The 21,087-nt window shown below is 37.1% G+C and overlaps 1 protein-coding gene across 1 annotated transcript in view; it reads right to left on the reverse strand.

Moving 5' to 3' along the window:
- Window positions 1-21,087, reverse strand: part of ccdc141.L (coiled-coil domain containing 141 L homeolog) — a 93,082-nt gene that overhangs the window by 9,406 nt on the left and 62,589 nt on the right. The window contains exons 16-20 of the mRNA XM_018236004.2: window positions 19,158-19,307; window positions 18,308-18,457; window positions 6,827-6,967; window positions 5,269-5,463; window positions 829-1,012 (exon numbers count right to left, since the gene is read on the reverse strand). Of these exons, the coding sequence (XP_018091493.1) occupies window positions 829-1,012; window positions 5,269-5,463; window positions 6,827-6,967; window positions 18,308-18,457; window positions 19,158-19,307 (820 nt within the window). The remainder of the gene's footprint in view (window positions 1-828; window positions 1,013-5,268; window positions 5,464-6,826; window positions 6,968-18,307; window positions 18,458-19,157; window positions 19,308-21,087) is intronic.

Here is a 21,087-nt window from a genome sequence, read left to right on the forward strand (position 1 = left end):
GTTAATTATGAAAAGAAAATAGGTTAAAGGTTAGTATAAGGAGAGAAGGTGTTTTTCCTATGAACCAAAGTGTATTCCAAGGATAAAGCACCTCCACCCTCTGTGCGGATTGCCTACTTACAAACCACTACTGTGGCATTATGCATGTAGATTTTAACTATATTTTAATAAAAACGTTATTACACTATCATTGGTTCCCAATTCTGGTTCGGAGCCTGGAAGGAGCGACGACTTTGGAGGAGGAATCAGAAAGGGATTTTCTCTACATGCATAATGCCACAGTAGTGGTTTGTAAGTAGGCAATCCGCACAGAGGGTGGAGGCGCTTTATCCTTGGCATACACTTTGCTTCATAGGAAAAACACCTTCTCTCCTTATACTTACCATTAAGCTATTTTCCTTTTCATAATTAACAGCTACCCGAAGGAAAGGGGGAGCACACCTACCAACAAGTTATTGTATACACAGGGTAATATCCCTTTTAAATGTACGTATTACGCTATGCTTCTTTTTAATTTCTGTTGCCATAGGCGCTGATCTCCTTATATACAGGTATATCCCCCTGGGAATACATATACATTTGATCTGGACTTTTTCTTACAGTTGAGAGACTGTAAAGGGATCGGCAAGAAATAACCCAAGAGACTGACATTTTTAACCAATTGCATATGTAATATATGTTTTGCTGAATTCAATCTATACCCACTGACCTATGTAACACATATTTGTTAGGATATTAGGCTTGTTAACATTGTTGTATGTTAATCTGGTGGTTTATTCTTATAAGTGCCAATATAAAATATTGGAAATGTTAAAGTTTTTTTTTTACCATAGACAAGCTTTGCAATTCTGGTCATTTGTTCCATTCTTTCCTCTTGCTGTGGGAGGGTGGGTTGCACAAACTTGTTAAACTGCTTTAGAAGCATCTCTACAGATTCCTTTGTTTTGCATTCAGCTGAATAGCGTCCCACTCTCACAACTGTGGCACAGGCTTCTTCACACCAGAACTGGCACTGTAATTAGGGAGAAAGGAAGAAGTTATTTGTTAAACTGTGTTGAAGGTAAACAAGAGAATGTTGAATAAGGCTATTCCCAGTGTTTCTTGCATTGTATGTTTTTTTTCTCTGCACTGTTGCAGTTTATTTTTTTTTGCTTTTTTTCACTTTGTGCACAATTATCTGTATTTTACCTGTCCAAGCCACCTGATCCTCACCAACCATGCATCCATTTTGCATGTGCCACCTGAACATCACCACCAATGCATCCATTTGCATGTTCCAGTGTGTTGGGCAGAGCTGGCTGGCTAATCCATGCTTACATAGCCATGAACATGTCATATCCTTGCCACTGATGTCCAGAAACCCTCTCCCCAGATCCCACTATCTTAGGGTTATCCCCAATAACTAGAAATATATGTGCATATGGTACAGGTAATATTTTCAATATTATTTTTAATCCAAAAACACAATACACAATATACTCTTTGGCCCTGTAGAAACATCACATTGTGCAGCCCACCTAGGTATTACTATCTGGCTGGTAAGAAAGAAGCTTGATGCCAATATTTGTAATAGTGATGAAATGTAAAAATATAGCAAGGCTGTTTTTTCCAGAAATAGTTGTAACCCTAAATCAACCAGAGGTAAAATTGCTATGGATATGGTCTGGTCCCAACTATTACTCCACTGTAGTCATTTTAGCTTTGTTAGTAACGTTAGCTCAAGAACATCAAGACCCTTTATAAGTGTACAAATGGGTGTTCATACCATCGTTTGCCATATGCGGTGTTCCAGATAAGTTTACCACCTTTCAAAAAGCCAATCCCAGCTATACATTATTGCTGGCAAAAATGCTGCGTCATGAAACTGCAGGTACCTGACATCAGACAATCTGCTAATACAGTTATACATTTCCCCATATAACCAGTAGATAAATGTTTAGTCTCTGAATGGACTCTGACCAAAAATATGCTATTGTTTGACTTTTGTCTGATATATGTTTTATCACAAATATATTGCTTGGTATACCAGGGCAAGCATTTCTTCATCTTACCACATAATTTGGTCATTGAAGGGCACTTTTCAGTACAATCTGCAGATGAGCTTACCTTGTCCGAAAAATTATGCATTCCTTATTTGATATAAGAGCAAATTAAGTAGTTAAATAAGAATTCACTTGTAGAATATCCTACTGTAACATTTATTTGAAAATGAAGCAAATGTGCACAGTAACTAGAAATAGGGCCTTCTGCCCCATTAAGCTACAACTGTTATTTATTACCAACAACCTTGTACTTCATTGAGTGAATGTGCAGTGTGTGCTACAGCATGAATAGAACAGCCAAGGCACAGACAGGTATATTATGCAGAGAGAGGGTGTGGGGCAGGGGGTTGGATCAATCTGTGCTTCATAGAAACAACATGTACTAAATAAGATTAATCAGCAAGACAACAGCTGTCTTGGCAGCTGGCAGAATGACAGAGACCCACAGAGTAAAGAGCCACAAGAACGTAGACACTGTTGCACAGCCCCCACAGTTATTGTCATTGTAAGATCTTCAACTAGTTAATATAGATATTGGTGTATATATACAGTATAGTTTACTGTACTGTATATGTGTGAGTGTATAGATATGTTTGTATAAGTTTGTGTGTATATATATATATATATATATATATATATAATACACAAAAGCCATGAATATCTTGTAAATTATAACCTTATAAATGATGCGTACTGATGTCATCAGTTATAAACAGTGAGTAGTGATGTTATTTCTGTCACATGACTCACTGAAACGTGTATATTATAATAAATAAAGTACCCCCAGTTGCAAAATATGAGGATATTAGAAGTTACCTTGGAGTTCCATGACCTCTATAAAAACACTGGGCCTTCGGCCTCGTGTTTTTATATGGTCATGAAACTTCTCGGTAACTTATAATATCCTTATATTTTACAGGAGGGGGTACTTTATTCACTATATATATATATATATATATATATATATATATATATATATATATATATATATATATGCCTATGCCTATGACTACGTATCGCTTAGATACGAACGCGTCAGGATGCAATGGTTTTAATGTATTTTGAAATAAAGCAATAACTTTTACTTACTACAAGAGGTTTCCGGAGTGCTTGCTGACCTTTTCCTAAACTCCACAAGTATATATATATATATATATATATACGCACTGGGGATCATTTTGGAGGGGTTTAACCTTTTTTCAACCCAACTTAACTATGTATTTGAACTAACAGCAAAAATTTACAATAGGATAAAGTTATTTGAGGTGTATAATTTGGGGAATATAAAAACCTCCGTCCCCAGTGATAATAAATGAGCATGACGTGCAGTTAAGCTAATGTTTTAGAAATAATTTTCCCATGGCAATGATATGCCATGTGGAATGTGCCCGAAATACGAGTACTTGTCCTCTGTGGGGAAAGTCACATTACTGATTGTGATCTATTCCGCTCGATGGAGGATCTAGCTTCCTGGATTCCCAGATTGATTCCCACCTATTGCTGGAAAGCTGAAGGCAACAAAAAGAGGAAGTATTACTGTATATAATACAGATGTAGTTTAGAGCTCTTGCAGCTGATTAAAACCAGGGGTCTGAGAGAAACGACCCATTCAAAGAATACTGCAGTTACATGATAGCAGAAAATGTTTTGTCACTTACAACAACCTGCAATTTCACTTCTCAACAGGATACAGAGGGCAAATTTCTTCATGGGCTGCAGCAGAACAGTTATCTTATAGGCTATATACTGTATACAGTATTTGTATTCACTGGAAAATACAACTGACGTCCCTTCTGAAATGGCAGATCCTTCAATGTAATCAACTGGAAAAGATGCATAATATTCCTTTAAGGTGGCCATAAACTATAAGATCCACTTGTTTGGCAAGGTCACCAAATGAGCAGACCAAAAGGTGGGCGATATTGGGCTAATATGATCGTTTGGCCTTATGGCCAAATGATTGGATTACAATGACAGGAATACAAGCTGACAGGACTAGGACCGAATCAACTAGCCAATATGGTCTTTGATCAGGCAGGAAAATCAAACTTGCTCGATTGAGATCTGGACGATTTTTTGCCTGATACTGGTCTGGAAGGCCCGTCGGAGGGCCACACACACTGGCAGATAGGCTGCCAAAACGGTCTAAAGGATTCTTAAATTTGCCCGTGTATGGCCACCTTTATGTGACTGTCTTCATAGAGAATCTGAAACAAATTCTACTCCTTTTTCTAAGACTGAATCTCAGTCTGTTTGGGCCTATGTGTACCTGAAATCGCAGGGCCTATTTTGAATCTCAGTCCAGACCTGGATACAGTAAGTGCTGATGATATATTTAGACTGGGTCAGGAAACAGCCCCTCCTTGATCTCCCTGCCCTGTCCCAGTTCCACTGCTTACATTGCGAAAAAGCTGGGACACTTACTTATACTTATATAATTTTGATCCCCTGCTGTGCCCCTTTATAAATAAATAAATACATTGTTATAGTTAGGTGATAATTCTTTTATGAGCACTATACACTGGTACTGATGTGGTCCTAAATATAGCATATATTGTATTAAAATATGAAATGATTGAATGGGATCTTTTATCTGGAGTCCCGTTATCCAGAAATCTCTGAATTATGGGCAGACCCTCTCCCATAGACTACTTTTTAATAAAATAATTAATATTTTTAAAAATGATTTCCTTTTTCTCTGCCATAACAAAACAGTAACTTGTACTTGATCTCAAATATGATATAATTAATCATTAATGGATCAAAAACAACCCCACTGTGTTTATTTCATGTTATTTTTAGCAGGCTTGTGGTATGGAGATGCAAATGACAGAAAGACCCCTTATCTGGAAATCCCCTGGTATTATGGATAACAGGTCCCATGCCTGTATTCTTTTAATGCACTCAATAAAGAAATGCTGATACTTTAGGATTTACAAAGCTCTTTTCTGTGGTATAATGATTTCTTACAGCTTGGAAAAGAGATTAACCTAATAGTTAAACCGCTCATTAATATGCATTGCCATTCAATTGCTGTTCATTAAAGTTATAGAGTTAAGTTGCTGGGAATCCATCAGAATATCCAGTCCAAATTAAACCAAGTATTTCCCCTTTAAAAAATGATTCGCACAATTTTCAAGGTTAAATAAATACATTGTTATCATGCAATGATCAGTATATATTTGTATGAAAATCTGCACATTTTGTCATGCCAGGCTCACTTCACCTCTTCTATAATATGATGGAGATCTTCAGCCATTTCGAGGTTCTGTTTGTATTCCTCTATAACAATGCCAAAGTCATGAACTTGTTTCTGCAAGCCTCCCATTGCATCCTTGACAGCATCAGCCCTGTCAGCTTGTTGAGTCACTGCAGCTACGGGCATCTTTTTTCCTAAATTATCCACTTTCTTTTTAAGGACCTGAAAGAGGGTTAACAGACAACATTTAAAGGATTCTGTAACATACAATACATAACCTTATGTAAAATCTATTTGCATAAACACCATGGATGGGGATGCCAAGCCAAGGCAGCCGGTTGTCTCTGCCCCTCAAGTCTAACCAGCCTTCTGCTTTAAAGGAAAAAACTGAAAGTTCTAGCCACTGTGAAAAGGAACATAAATTATAAAGCTCACTGTGACAAATAAAATTGCAATTTATTGCAATGGATACTTTCCAACAAATCCACAGCAGAGAATGAGCCACTTGCAATGCGTGCCACCACACTCCACCACAAATAGATAAGGAAATGCAAACTTAGCTTGCACTAAACCCTTACATTGATTAACCATTACCCATGAAGGTACCAAACACAACTCTAAATTTGAGAATTCTGAGACCTACAAGCATTCCACTGCCACCCTCTAACTACAGAAAAACGCCACCTTCAACAGGAACCCAAAACCATGACTCGTTAAGCTGTAAATAGAGTGGGAGGACAGGATAATAGTCAACTAATAACCAATATGAAATTGGACTTTTACCCCACAGCATTCATTGTTTCCCGGCCAACATGTCAAAATAACCCCCATCTTTCCTTCCTAAACTAGTCAAAGCTTTAACATTAACCTTATTAGGTCTCTATTCTTGTGGAGACCTTGGCATAGAGAAAACAACTTTTTTGGGGAATTTATTAGTGTACACTGCTACTTGCCTGATGAGAACCAAATGTTCCCTATTAGAAAACTGACAACAAATCCCATAGGCCTCAGTAATAAAAGCCTGATGAGAGATGAGACTTTGGTTTTAGCTCAATACAGCTGGCATCCCTGCTAAATATAAAAAATATCTTAAAAATTCTATTCTTGGTTGAGCAAGTGAGCACACTGTACCTAAGTATGGAAATGTGATCCCATTACGGATCATACCATAAACTGATGGCAGCTTCATACAGTAGAGCAGTGATCCCCAACCAGTAGCTCGTGAGCAACATGTTGCTCCCCAACCCCTTGAATGTTGCTCTCAGTGGCCTCAAAGCAGGTGCTTGTTTTTGAATTCCTGGCTTGGAGGCAAGTTTTGGTTGTACAAAAACCTGGTGTCCTACTAAACAGAAGCTCCTGTAGGCTGCTAGTCCACATAGGGGCTACCAATAGTCAATCACAACCATTATTTGACACTACCCTGGAACATTTTTCATGCATGTGTTGCTCCCCAACTCTTTTTACATCTGAATGTTGCTCACGGGTCGAAAAGGTTGGGGACCCCTGCAGTAGAGGACTGCATTAGAACATTAGTTCATATTGGTGTCTAGGATATAAGGCATGCTTTGCCATCAAATGTACTTACTTGCATCCTTTCTGCATACATCTCAACTTGCTGTATTTGGTTCTTGATTACTTTCAGATTCCGGCCTTTCTCAGCTTTCTTTGTGTAGTTGAATTTTAAATTATTGAATTTTTTCTTTAGATCTTTAAATGACTCTTTTAGCTAAAAAATAATAGACATATGGTAAACAGTCTATACAGATATGAAAAACTTTTAGCCAGTTACATACGGACTGTATTTGCTTGTCATCTGCTACATAGTCACGTTCAGGTTCTTCTTTGCAAGTTAAGCCTAAACCCCATGTACTGAGATTCGTAGGGAAATGGCATAGAGCATTTTCTATACTTGTATTTTAGCTAACAAAGAAACTCCCAAACTATTTCTATTATAACCCATCAACCTAAATGGGAAATACTTGACAGCATCAGGACTAATACTTTTCAACACAAAATATCATCCTTGATATACATTAATATAAAATGTCAACTACACCCTTAAATTAGATAATAAATAATCCAGTAATTTATTGTCCCTTGATCAATGAGTAAAAGAATATCAGATGCTAATATTGGTACAGCTTTATCAAAATTAGATCAATTCTAACAGTTTTTTTAGTTTATGACAGATCATTCCAACAGACCAAGGGGCACATTTACTAAGGGTCAAAGTGAATTCAAAGTGAATATTCGAATTCAAAAACTTTGACCATCTAATAGGCCAAATTCGACTTCGATTCAAAGTGAAAATGCTTCTACTATTTGACCATTTGATAATCGAAGTACCATCTCTTTAAAAAATTTTGACACTTCGCCACCTTAAACCTGCCGAATTGCTATGTTAGCCTATGGGGACCTCCTAGAACCTATAGCCAATATTTGGCTAAGTTTTTAGAAGTCTAAGTAAAATCGTACGATCGTACGATTAAATCTTTGAATCGTTCGTTTTGAAGTACGATCGTAGTATGATTGTACAATCTTAAAAATCCTACGAATTCGACTTCGAATGTCAAATTAGCCTATTCGATGGTCGAATTTTGATGTTTTTTGCACTTCGAAATTCGACCCTTGATTTATCTGCCCCCAAATGTCATAAATATCAATATTGATCAATGAATAAAAGTATAGCAGATGCACTTTAATAGGAGATTAATCTGAATTAGACTGATTAAAAATGACGTGTTTGGTATATATCTATTTTGATTGGATTACTTGACAAATACCCAAATTTGTTGTACATTTTTCTGTAAGTGCCTGCAATTGTTCAAATATCTAAAGATCTGTAGATTTCTCTTGGACCAGCAACCGCCCCTCTCCCCACAGCTGGTGCCTGGCTAATTTTGTCCATAGTTCCCTGTATAAGAATGCTGAGCAGGCCCTGTCTTTCATAACGCACAGCAGACCCACCTCAGAATCTAATCTAAATCCCTCCCCTTAGACACAATGGAGGAAACTGCAATGGCATTTAGAGATAGGAGATTAGTGTATCACTAATCTATTTATAACTAAATGGCATGACTGCAGTTAAACGTATTACCATCATAAGACTTTGCAGCCTGTTAAAAGGTACATTAGAATCTAATAACTAATACATACTATTTTTATTTTAGCAATTAATAAAAACAAAAATAAACCAACAATTGGTCGGTGCTATTTCTACCTTTGCTAAATAGCTGTTCATTTTGTTCACACTTATATAGATCACTAGAATTTAACAAAACACTTATCTCCAGATTAAAATCAAGACAGGCTACAACAGAGAAAACTGAGAAAGAATCTGGAAATAGATTTTCTACCATAGAAAAATGTGGCAGTTAGGGTTAAACATCATGTTACATCTACAAAATGTTGGAGTTGTAACATTTAATCATTCACAGGATTTCCCCAGTTTCCACTGATGTTAGAAAGTCCAGTATATAAAGCTTCAAAAACTTTTTTTAACTAAATCTGGAGGGTTTCCAAAGTTGTTGGTGATGTATTACGAGAAATTGAGTGTCAGTGAGATCCCACTAGAATTTCAACTTAATCATTAACAGGTAGTATAATACTGACGGGTTGTTCTATATTAAATAAATATCAAAGTGCGATAACGAAGTTTGCCACAGGGAAATTTTTACCATTTTTCAATTCAACGGTATGGTATTTTAGAGGCATATTTAGAGTTGTGCTGTATTTTCTAATTCCTTTATCCTTAAAAATGCTTTACAAGTAAACTGAGAGTGGTTTCAATCTTTGATAAACCTGCTTCTTGGTGTCAGAGCTGATTCTGATGTTTAGCATCCTTAGGCTCAATCCTCTCCCCCAACACTTTTACCCTATATCCCACCTTCCACATGCTCTTGCTGGTCACCAACAACACTGAGCACTTGATTTGGACAGATATTTGAATCTACTGCCCAGTACCTAGTGCACAGTGGGCTTGGGTGGCATGCCATCCCACTAGAATCCTGCCACCCTAGACCCAGGACTACCCTCAAATTTGGGCCTGCTTGGACTAAATCATTTCTTAATTTTGAGATTTTGCCAGGTGTGACCTGGCTACAATATCTGATGATTTTTCTTTTTCAAGATATTGGGTGGCAAGTGAAAAAAATGCAGTCAAACTTTTACATAGATGACGTTAGCAAGACTAGTGATGTTTAAAACTTTTGACACTTTATAAACAAGCCCCTTAATGTGAGTTAGTAGTACAGTTTAATCACTGTTTGTCATGTCATTTTTAGTGATGGGCGAATTTATTCGCCAGGCGCGAATTCGGGGCGAATTTGCGCGATTCGCCGCCAGCGAATAAATTCGCAAAATGCCCGCGAAAATTCGTGGCAAAAATTCGCCGGCGTCAAAAAAAATTTTTCAACAAAACGGACGCCCGCGTCAAAAACGAGACGCCGGCGCCGTTTCGCGAATTTTTCGCCGTTTCGCAAATTCGCCCATCACTAGTCATTTTGATATTTTTACTTTCTTCTACAATTCTTTTTTTTTTTCAGTTTAAAATACTAAACAGTGTTGACCAAAAATAAGTCTTCTATGCACATTTCTACCAATTTAAAAGATCAGTATTTCACTTTCACATTGTAGAACTGAAAAAGTCATACCCTAATTATACAGAAGGTTGCTCCTTGACTTATTTTTGCCCACAGCTGCTTATATAAGATGCCGAGTGGGCCCTGGTTTTTGTGATGTGTGACAAACCACCTAAATATAGTAACAGCAACTTGCATATTTTTGTTTTGCTCTACAAATGCCCAGTCAGAAAAAAATGGGGTTGCCTGTGAATTTGCTTTGCTTAGCATGATCCTCTTCATGTTGTTTTTGTGCTCTTATAACCTACAGTACCAAACTCATGGGAAAAGACAGGCCACGTTCCCGAATGTGCCTGGGGATTTTTAGTTTAATGCTGGATGGAGGACAGCAGCTGCAAACCTTTTGACACATGAGCCTTCTTTACTGAGACTACAGATCTGATTTCACATTTTGTAACTGGCCAACTGTCATTATTAATCTTCTCTGGATATGATCTGAAATCACGTCTTTATTATAGGCGTTTCACAGAAAGGCAAGATATCCTGACAACATTAAAGTGAAACTATACTTTGCTTACAATAATATAGGGCTCATATAGTAAAGGTACAAAAAAACTACCGGTAAATTTTTTTGTGAATACGTCATATAATTCCTGCCCCGTATTCCATTGGTTATCTAAGATAGTCCTCTTTAGCTTTCTAAAAATGTATCCCTTATTTATGGTTGGTGGTTTTCCATTCTCCATTCTCCCTTGTGTCCCACTTTATAATTCTAAATTCTGGAACCCCTGTGTACATGCCATTTGCCTTATTTACTTTGTGTCTTATGAGTGCTTATATACAGTATATTGTATCATATATTGGTACATATTATGTAATGTAAAGTATTAGAATATTGTTACAGATATAGCAATGACTGGGAGCTGCCATAGTGGTTACCATGCTCCAGAACTTCTAATACTGATAACAGTGATAAATAGAATGCACTTTTGCTGTCATTATCCTTACAATACATGTTTTCCAGAGATCTTGGATTCAAATGAATCTGTTCAAGTCTTCCTAATTGTATAACAAAAAATATGCATATATATATATATATATATATACACACACACGCACACACACACACACACAAACACACACATACATATATATATTCTGTATGTATATATATATATATATATATATATATATATATATAAATAGATATATATATATATATATATATATATATATATATATATATATAGAAAATTATACAATGGGTGCCCCAGCACTCTTAGAAGTATACTTGCTGTGTTGGTCGGTGCTCGCTCCAATAGGAGACGCCGTCACATCCCCACATCAAATAGAGTATGTAAAGAAGAAGCAGCACTCGTCAATTGCAAAAAAGTGTATTAAAAGATCAGAGCATCACTCAAGGCAACGTTTCGGACAACATATGTGCCCTTTGTCAAGCCCAAAAAGAGTTCTCTCAGCTTATCACAGGTAACACATTATATAGGCAAAAAACAGGAAATGACCTCAAAATTTGCATATACACAGGTACAGAGCATTATCATATACATGTATCTATAGAAACAAAAACAGGTCATAATCACGATTTAAACCCCGAGGATATAAAGATTTGAGCATATTAATCCACCATACCTCTCTTCTTTTAAGTTTCAATTCTCGATCCCCCCCTCTTTTCATGGGCGGTACTACTTCCAAAACCATAAATTTAAGCTGATCTGCCGTGTGTCCCAAATCAACAAAATGCTTTGAGACAGGTAATGTGGTATTGCCCAAATTAATGCTAGACCGATGTTGCGATATACGTGATTTGACCATCTGGGTGGTCTCACCCACATAGATGAGACCACACGGACATGTCAACACGTAAATCGCAAATTTTGAAATACACGTGAAGTGTCCTCTTAGCTGTATCCGTTGGCCAGTCTGGGGGTGAATAAACTCTCTACCTTTCAATACGAAGGGACATTGTACGCAGCTAAGGCAAGGATACATACCCTTAGATCTACCTCCCCAAAATGTATAAGTCTCCTTAGGTTTAGTTCTCACTAAAGTGGAAGTGACATGTGCCCCAATAGTTTTGCCTCTCCTATAGGAGATAAGCGGAGGTGCTCTAAATTCTGGTATGGTAGGATAGGCATTTCGTAAAATATACCAATGCTTGCGTAGTAATTTACCAATAGCTTCGCTACACATTTACCTTGATGTAGACTTCTCCAGACATTGTTTGGCCTGATCATTGTTTGGCCTGATCTTTTAATACACCTGATCTTTTAATACACTTTTTTGCAATTGACGAGTGCTGCTTCTTCTTTACATACTATATATATATATATATATATATATACACATATAATAGATAAAGAGGCACCTAGAAATTACTGTATCAGGTCCCATCTTTAGAACCTTTAGGAGATGATCTACCTTGATGAAATGCATTCACTGAATACTTATTATAAAATATACACAGGCCAGATGGAAATTAAATATTTGTACAAAATCATTAATTTGCAACTCATTGGTTTATGTTTTTATAATTGGCCTGTATCCTGAAATGTGTGTGAGAAGTGAGGATACTTACTGTATTACAGGCGTTAGGGAAACATAAATGTTATTCATGCAGATTGGCAGTATCTGAAAATATTTTAATTCAAATTGTGCTTCATGTTTTTGGAGTCCCAAAAGACATGCATTCCATATTCTACTGTGCCATCACAGGAAATAAAAATGTCTTATAGTAGGAATATTTTGCCTTTAAGCTACACTGTATATAGAAAGAGAGGCATAAGCAGACATATGTACCAGTGCTGCCTCTACTGGGAAGGAGGAAAGGCAACCACTAAATGTCAATTCTGTCTTCAAAGAACTCTGCAATCTTGGCAAATACATGTCAATTTGCGGGAAATAAACAGTGCCATATGGGTGCAGAGATACAGTTACCAGAATTATTTGACCAGGTTGTAGGCAGTGCTGCATCCCAGAATGTATTATATATGGGAAGCCATGAGTACAGCTATTATTATATTATATTATATTAATATAACTCTATTGCACAGTTTTTCCTGACAAAACGTGGATCAATATTTACACAAATGTTGTGAAGATTGATGCGGAGCAAATGTACAGATATTATACAATTTTATTGTTCATTCTGTAAGTGAATTTATTTCTGGTGCAATAAATCAGTAGCAACATTACTACTGGAGGGTTCCACTGTTCTACAGAGAACCTTTGCAGTCCGTGTGTATTCTGAATTAGAAATAACTGGTTTAAAATACACTAAAGTGCACTGAAAAAAGAGACCTGAGACTTGAACCCCATTAGTTTCCTGTACAGCAATTCTTTAACTCCATGTGACAGAAATAACCCAGGCTGGTGCCACGTTGTTTATTTCCAATTCTAAAAATGCACCTAGCAACTTTACATTCAGTTTAACTCTCAGCTATAAAACAAACTGAATCCCCAGCCTAGCAACAACTTCTTTATCTGAAGGGCTGATGAAGCAGCCCAAGGTGAAACGCGCATTGGCCATGTGGAGCAGTGAGCGTTCTTGTTAAACCACACGCAATCTGGCAAAAAGGGAGGAATCTGGCCAAAGATGTAAAGATTTTTTAAAGATCCAATCGTCATTGTGAGACCATCGTAAGATCGTACGGATTGTCCATCAATTAAAAAGACCATTTGCCAGAAAAACTAAGGGGAGCTGCCTGCTTGGCCCTGCAAACATAGATAGATTGCACTGGGACAGATAAAGATTTTTTGACCTGGCCGATCAATTTCCTGACAGATGTCGGCCGAAAAATCGTAAGATCGTTCGAATCCCACTAACCGCACGATAATTTAGAAGGATTGGTCGGACTTCGCTAAAACCGGTCGTTCGGCAAGAAAAATCTTTGCGTCTATTGCCACCGTGGATGGACCGGCATGAGATTCCCACTACATAGCTGCTACGTGAAAAGCATCGCCAAAATGCCGTGGTGGTAAAGTATACTTTGTATATCGATGACTGTGGGGCAGATTTACTAAGGGTCGAAGTGAATTCGAGGGAATTTTTTAAGTAAAAAAAATTCGAAATTCGAAGTAATTTTTTGGATACTTCGACCATCGAATAGTATAGAACGATTTCGAATTTACTTAGACTTCGATTCGAAGTAAAAATTGTTTGAATATTCGACCATTTGATAATCGATTTACTGTCACTTTAAAAAAAACTTTGACTTCAATACTTCGCCAAATTAAACCTGCCGAAGTGCTATGTTAGCCTATGGGGACCTTCTACAACATTTGTCTAAGGCTTTACACATCGAATAAAAATCGTTGGAACGATCGCTAAAATCGTTCTAATCGTTTGACTTCAACAGCAGGATTGCCAAATTTGTTGAAAAAACTTCGAATTCGATATTTGAATTCAACGTTTTTTCATTTGATGGTCGAATTTCAAAGTTTTTTGTACTTTGAAATTCGACCCTTGATAAATCTGCCCCTGTATGAGGAACACAATACGGAAACAAATATAAACCCGTAATTATTAGAGCCGGAGGAGCTGTTGCATGAAGGACAGAAAGCTCTGCCATACACTGTTTCAGCTTTGATCTTGTAACTACAATTATATCAAAAAAACAAAAGTGGAAATGAACTGCAACAATAATACAAATCACTCCCAAATTAAGTAATTGCCAGTACATGACAACTGCGGACATTTAAAGAGCGGAATAACAATTGCTCGAAATTATTATAATAAAGTAATCTACTGTGTGCGAGTAAAAGAGATTCTTTTCTACTGGTTCACAATAAAGAGCTGTACCTCTGATGCATTGGCATTGATGGTGTGTGTCAAGGTCTAGCTAAAGGCAAATGAATGAATGCACAGGGCTGTACAGCATTACTCATTATATCATAGCAATTTTATGATTAATAAGTTAAAGATGATGATTTAATTATTGATTGCTTGCACTTTGCACAGAAATAAAGCATTCAGCGGGTTGTATCCACTGCTTATGGTTCTGATAACTAATGGTCCCTGCAAAATTTAAAGGAAAATTTTACCCCCAAAAAGAATACTTAATTAACAAATACTTTCTATCATATTAAGAGGCATATTGAATATTCTTACCAAACTGGAATATATATTTAAGTAATTAAAGCCTTTTTGCCACCATGAGCCACCATTTTGTGATGGTCTGTGTGCTGCCTTAGAGATCACCTGACCATAAACAATGCAGCTTTAACTGTAACAGGAAGAAGTCTGGAAGCAAAAGACAGAACTTTGTCCATTAACTGGCTCGTGTGACCTAACATGTATGGTTTGTGTGTGTGCACTGTGAATTGCACGATCACAGGGGGCGGTCTTTTGTTCTTAAATGGCAATTTTCTATTTATGATTACCTAACGACACATACTACTATGAAATTTGTTTATTTATATAAAGCAGGGTTCTACATATGAGCTTTTTTATGCAATGCATTTTTATAGAGACCTACATTGTTTGGGGGTATAGTTTTCCTTTAACAGGTAAATAATGCCCAGAAAGCATATGTTCTATTCTGATACCTGGAGTTCCCATACACACAAACACCTTTTCTGCAGTTTGGCAAATTTTTTGGCAAAGCAAAATGGGATAGATTGACTCATCACTACTCGTTTTTATAGGGGACATATAAATTCAATATTTGTGTTCTTCCACCCAGATATTGTTAGATTGCCAGAATTTTGCAGCTTGTTATTACACATTAAAGCTTGATTGTAGCTGTAGTCAAATAACCATAAAAGCAACACTGGTGTACAATTACAAATTTATCCAAAGTCCTCTGTGCCCAATGATCCAAGTTATGCAAAAGATCGTCCAGTAAGAATTCTGCCAGGCCTGTTTATACTTGACTATTTCTCTTCAGTTTCAATACAAAGTAAGCAATTCCAAATTCATTACACATACAAGAGCATTTTCCAGAGATTCATATCAGTAATCTCTTTGTTGTCTACCATATTTAGCTTGTCAATATTAATCTGTAATTAACTCGTAAGCACAGATATAGTGCTATTTAGGACATCAGAGCTAAAAAATACATTCTTCTAGTATTATTATGAGGTAATAGATGCAAAGAGGAAGTACTAACTGATATGTATATGTCAATTTGGAAAGATTCTTTAATATGTAACATATTGTGATTTTATTTATCTGTTTAAGTATTAATTCTGTAGATATAGTTTACCTTTATGAAGAGAATACTCTTTTTGGTCTTACCCTTCTTTGGATGTAGATTTTTTTTTGTGAGCTCCATACAAGTATATTATCAAACAAGCTACAGAATGTTATTTATGCTTTATGTAAAAAAGTATATATATATAACATCCCTTGTTTTGTTTAAACCACATTTTGTTTGCCTGGGACATGTTACCAAGCTGACTGCACTTCCAAATTGTTAACATGATTTCATCTCTTTAAAATAGGTCAAGATTAATAGTGAAAAAGGAACCACAGTAGGTCTTTGGGTAAACAAGCTGCAAAGTTTTGCTCCCAAGCCAGTGGTGTCAAGCTAAGGCCCTGCAAAGCCCTGTCTGAAATCCTTCTCCCCAGTAGCCTACTCATTAGTATGAGCTGCAGAGGTTCTTATTGATTTCATGATGTTACACCAGTATATTGTAATACAAACTGAATATTATATATATATATATATATATATATATATATATATATATATATATATATATATATATATATAATATATAATAGGGGGGCCCGGCCACACAACACTTACTTGATTAGCCGGGACCCCCATTCTGAGAGCTGCTGACTTTGGAATGGCATGGATGTTTAAGGGGCCCTGGCCACCAATTTTCTCATAATGTGGAGGGGGGAGGCCTGGCCACCAATATTTTTTAATGGGGGGGCCCTGGCCACAAATGTTTTTTTATGGTGGTCCCTGACCACCAATATCTTTTTATTTTTATTAACATGTGGGAACCCTAGCCACCAATATTTTTTTTTTACTTTAATTTGCTCAGCAATTACTGTATGCCAAAGACAGAAAACTTTAACTTCTGTAAGCATGATAGGGAATTAATATACCAAGCCTATGCAGTATATAACCCTAGTGAGTATGGAAGGATGAATTTATCTTGCAAATGTTTTTTGGGGTTAGTGATACAGTCCATTTAATTTCTGTATCACATGGCAAAAACACTCTCTTGGATCCAAGATGGGGGATCTAGGGCAGGAGGTTGTAAAGAAGTTTGGTTATGAGAGCCAATTCCATTTCCTAGAATCTGCATAGGTGCCTTAGTAGCATAAAGTAGTTAGGCGTGTCAAGCAGCTTAAGTTCAATGAAGAAATAGTTGGGTTAGTACCCCAATGATCCATCATCCCAAGGGGCCAACCCCTTGTAGAGATAGGGTAGAGATGAATACCCTGTGGTAGAGATAGTACACTATGAGACCTGAAGTAGCACCAAGCAGTAAGACTACTACAAACCATATCTGTATGCAAAGTCTGCTGTTGTTACCTGTTGAATCCCCTGGTGCATAAACTGAATATGTGTAACAATTTTTATAGATAATATACCATATAAAAACCTCTACATGGGGTGATTCTGGGCCCCTGGCCAGCCTATGCCTTTCCTATGCAGAAAGCACAGTTGTGCTATATACATTAAAAGACTAAAATTTCCGGTTTAATAACTGTCATTTTGGCTCTTAAAATTACCAGAAGTGGCTTATTGCTGTCCCTGGTAATTTGTGGGCACTGCTGTCTGATGTAAAATTCTCCCTTTGCCTCATGGTGGAAACAACGCCCCTGGACGCTACATGATGGCAATGTAAGCTTTTTTCTACTGTTAGTGGCCTGAGTCATGTTTCTATTGAAAGGGGTTATAATATCTTTTCAAAAGTATTGTTTAGGAACAAATTAGGGATGCACCGAATCCACTTTTTCGAAGATTTGGCCGAATACCAAACCGAATCTGAATCCTAATTTGCAAATGCAAATTAGGGGTGGAAAGGGGAAACATTTTTTACTTCCATATTTTGTGACGAAAAGTCACATGGTTCGGCTAGGCAGAAGGATTCAGCCAAATCCTGCTGAAAAAGGCCAAATCCTGGCTGAATCCCGAACCGAATCCTGGATTCGGTGCATCCCTAGAACAAATAGGGATATTGAAAATGCAGAATTTTTGGAATTGGCTGAATCATTCACAAAAGATTTGTCAAAATACCAAAACTTAATTTGCATATTCAAATATGGTCAACAAAACGGCATCATCAGGAAACAAAAATATCAGTTATCCAGTATTCAAAATCACATGGTATTAAAGGTTCTGATTTGGTCACGTTGAACTAATTTGAATCTTGCAAAAAGTTCTGGGATTTGGCCAAATGTAAAAAAAAAACAAACCTGAATTTATTGCATTTCTAGTTACTTTTAGCAGATATCACAAGTTTGATCCACTGATCAGACTATCATTAACAATTTAAAATACCTCATTTATATCTTCTATAGTTGTGCCAAATTCTAAATGACTCAATAGCTTCTCTTCTTGTTTTTCCACAGTGGAATTCCAACATGTACTGTCAGGTTCAATTTTAGCAATCTGCTCCTGAAGTTCCATGACTGGAATGGTGATGTGCTTCTACATAAAGAGAAAAAGAAGGATCATTAATATCTATACCCTAAAATGTGAATTCCTATATATTATATATGCACCCCTGTAGGAATACCGCAAATGTGTTTTCCTTGAAATTTCAATTGAAATTTTCAAGAAAAGCACAAACAAACATGGGCTAATGAGTAAAACTGATGCACCACCTAATTTGTTGTTGACAGAAGAATTGTAAAAATATATATTTTAGTTGGTTCTGTGTCACTTTCAAAGGGAAGTCCAACAAATGCTGAACCACAAGTGGGGACCTGAACCCAAAGAGTTTGAGCAACTCTGAGATCATGAGCCGGTAATATCACCATGCCTTTCCAACCTTGGATATCTCAGAGGATTTTGAGGGGCTGCACAACAAATTGGCAGGCATAATCAAGCTTGACTTTCTGTGTGCTATGCAGAACTGTGCAAACTTTGTACCACCTATTATATTAATATTTCTTTTAACTTAGTATTTAGTAGTTATGTATACAGAGAAAAGGTCACAAGTGGTACTATGTCTATATTTGGATCTGGATATTGGTTCATCACTTATGCATACCTGTACAGATATTTCTTACTAGGCTGGAAGGATGAAAGCTAGAACTCTAAGTTGTTCTGCATTATTTTTGAATTTAGAGTGATGGCGTGCCTGTGCTTCTATGCACTTTAAAGACTAATATGTGCTTTTACTTACAGAATGCTGTATAGTAGAAATTATTTCTCTTCCCAAGTTAACAACAAGTTTATAAAGAGTTTGGAAATGAGTTTGCTGATCCTGCATTTGATTGAGCTGGAGTTCATGGTCAGGTTGAAGTTTCTGTTCTGCTTTAACAAGGAATTCCAGCTGTAATACAGGAAAAGCATGATCGAAAAGTAAACCTCAAAATGACCTGTGGTATGATATAATTTTTTGCTATTACATGCTTTGCAGAACTCTAGCCCCTAGTACTTATTACATAGTTACACTGCTGAAAAAGCCACACATCTATTAATTTGTTAATAGTTGCTCTTCTCTGGACTTTCTCTATTTCAGTCCTTTTGGGTACTGAACATCAATACTGTATTTTATAGATGGGGCCTTGTAAAAGGAAGGAATTACCCTAAAAAAATGTAAATAGACTAAAGAAACCAGGTCTCATTTACTAACCATTGGGCTGAGTTGCTCCTTTGCAGCAACCCAGAAAAAAACAAAGATTCTACCTGCAGCAGGCTGATCAAATCGAATTGCTGATGGGTTCTAGGGGTTATTGTACTGGATTCAAATTTGACCACACATTGCATGGATGTTATATACAGGCAGGGCTGCCATCAGAAATCACGGGGCCCCGTACAACAAAATTTTCTGGGGCCCCCCCTCGCCACCTCTCCCTCAGTATGAAGGCCACACAGGCATTAAAAGATGAAGTGCCCCCCTACAAGTTAAAAAAATAACTTTGGTGCCTAGACCCCTCCTACAAGTTTTGGTGGACAGGTGGTGGTTAAAGAAAAAAAACATTGGTGGCCAGGGCCCCACACATAAAAAAAAAAAAAAAACAATTAGCCAGGGCCCCCACACATTTTTTACAAAAAAAAACAATTAGCCAGGGCCCCCACACATTTTTTACAAAAAAAAAACAATTAGCCAGGGCCCCCACACATTTTTTACAAAAAAAACCAAAACAATTAGCCAGGGCCCCCACACATCGCCGACACATTTTAAAAAAAAAAAACAATTAGCCAGGGTCCCCATACATTTTTTTTAAAAAAAACTATTAGCCAGGGCCCCCACACATCTTAAAAAAAAAAAAATAGCAAAGGGCCCCCACACATTTAAAAAAAAAAAACAATTAGCCAGGGTCCCCATACATTTTTTTAAAAAAAACTATTAGCCAGGGCCCCCACACATCTTAAAAAAAAAAAATAGCAAAGGGCCCCCACACATTTAAAAAAAAAAACTATTAGCCAGGGCCCCCACACATCTTAAAAAAAAAAATAAACTAGCAAAGGGCCCCCACACATTTAAAAAAACAATTGGTCAGGGCTCCCACAAGTTAAAAGAAAAAAAAAACTGCACGTACCTTAGCCAGGGAGTTCAGATGCCGGTATCTTCAGTTTCTTGTGCTCTGATTCGCCAGTGAACTGTAAGTCCCGGTAAAGGCGCATGGTGATTGGATAAAATAGAAGGGAGGTTCAAACTTCTCCCAACCAATCAGAATGTGGCTTTACCGGGACTTTCACTGGCGAATCAGAACACAAGAAGAAGTCATCGGAGCTCGGATGCAGGGGACCGGCTGTGCAAGTAAATGCAAGTAAGTGCAGCACGGCCGGGTCCCCCTTAACTCCCCAAAACATCCGGGCCCGGGACAACAGTCCCCCCTGTCCCTCCCTGATGGCGGCCCTGTATACAGGTATGGGGCTTGTTATACAGAATGCTTGGGACCTAGGGTTTCTGAATTACCATACCTTAAGTCTACTGAAAAATAATTACCCAATAGGATTGTTTTGCCTCCAGTGAGGCTTAATTATAACTATAGCTGGGATCAAGTACAAGGTACTGGTTTATTATAATGGAGAAAATTTTTTAAAAAATTGGAAGGATTTGCTTAAAATGGACTATGGGAGATGTGCTTCCTGTGATATTGGAT

This window comes from Xenopus laevis, chromosome 9_10L (assembly GCF_017654675.1).
Source record: "Xenopus laevis strain J_2021 chromosome 9_10L, Xenopus_laevis_v10.1, whole genome shotgun sequence".
Classification (NCBI taxonomy): Eukaryota; Metazoa; Chordata; class Amphibia; order Anura; family Pipidae; genus Xenopus; species Xenopus laevis.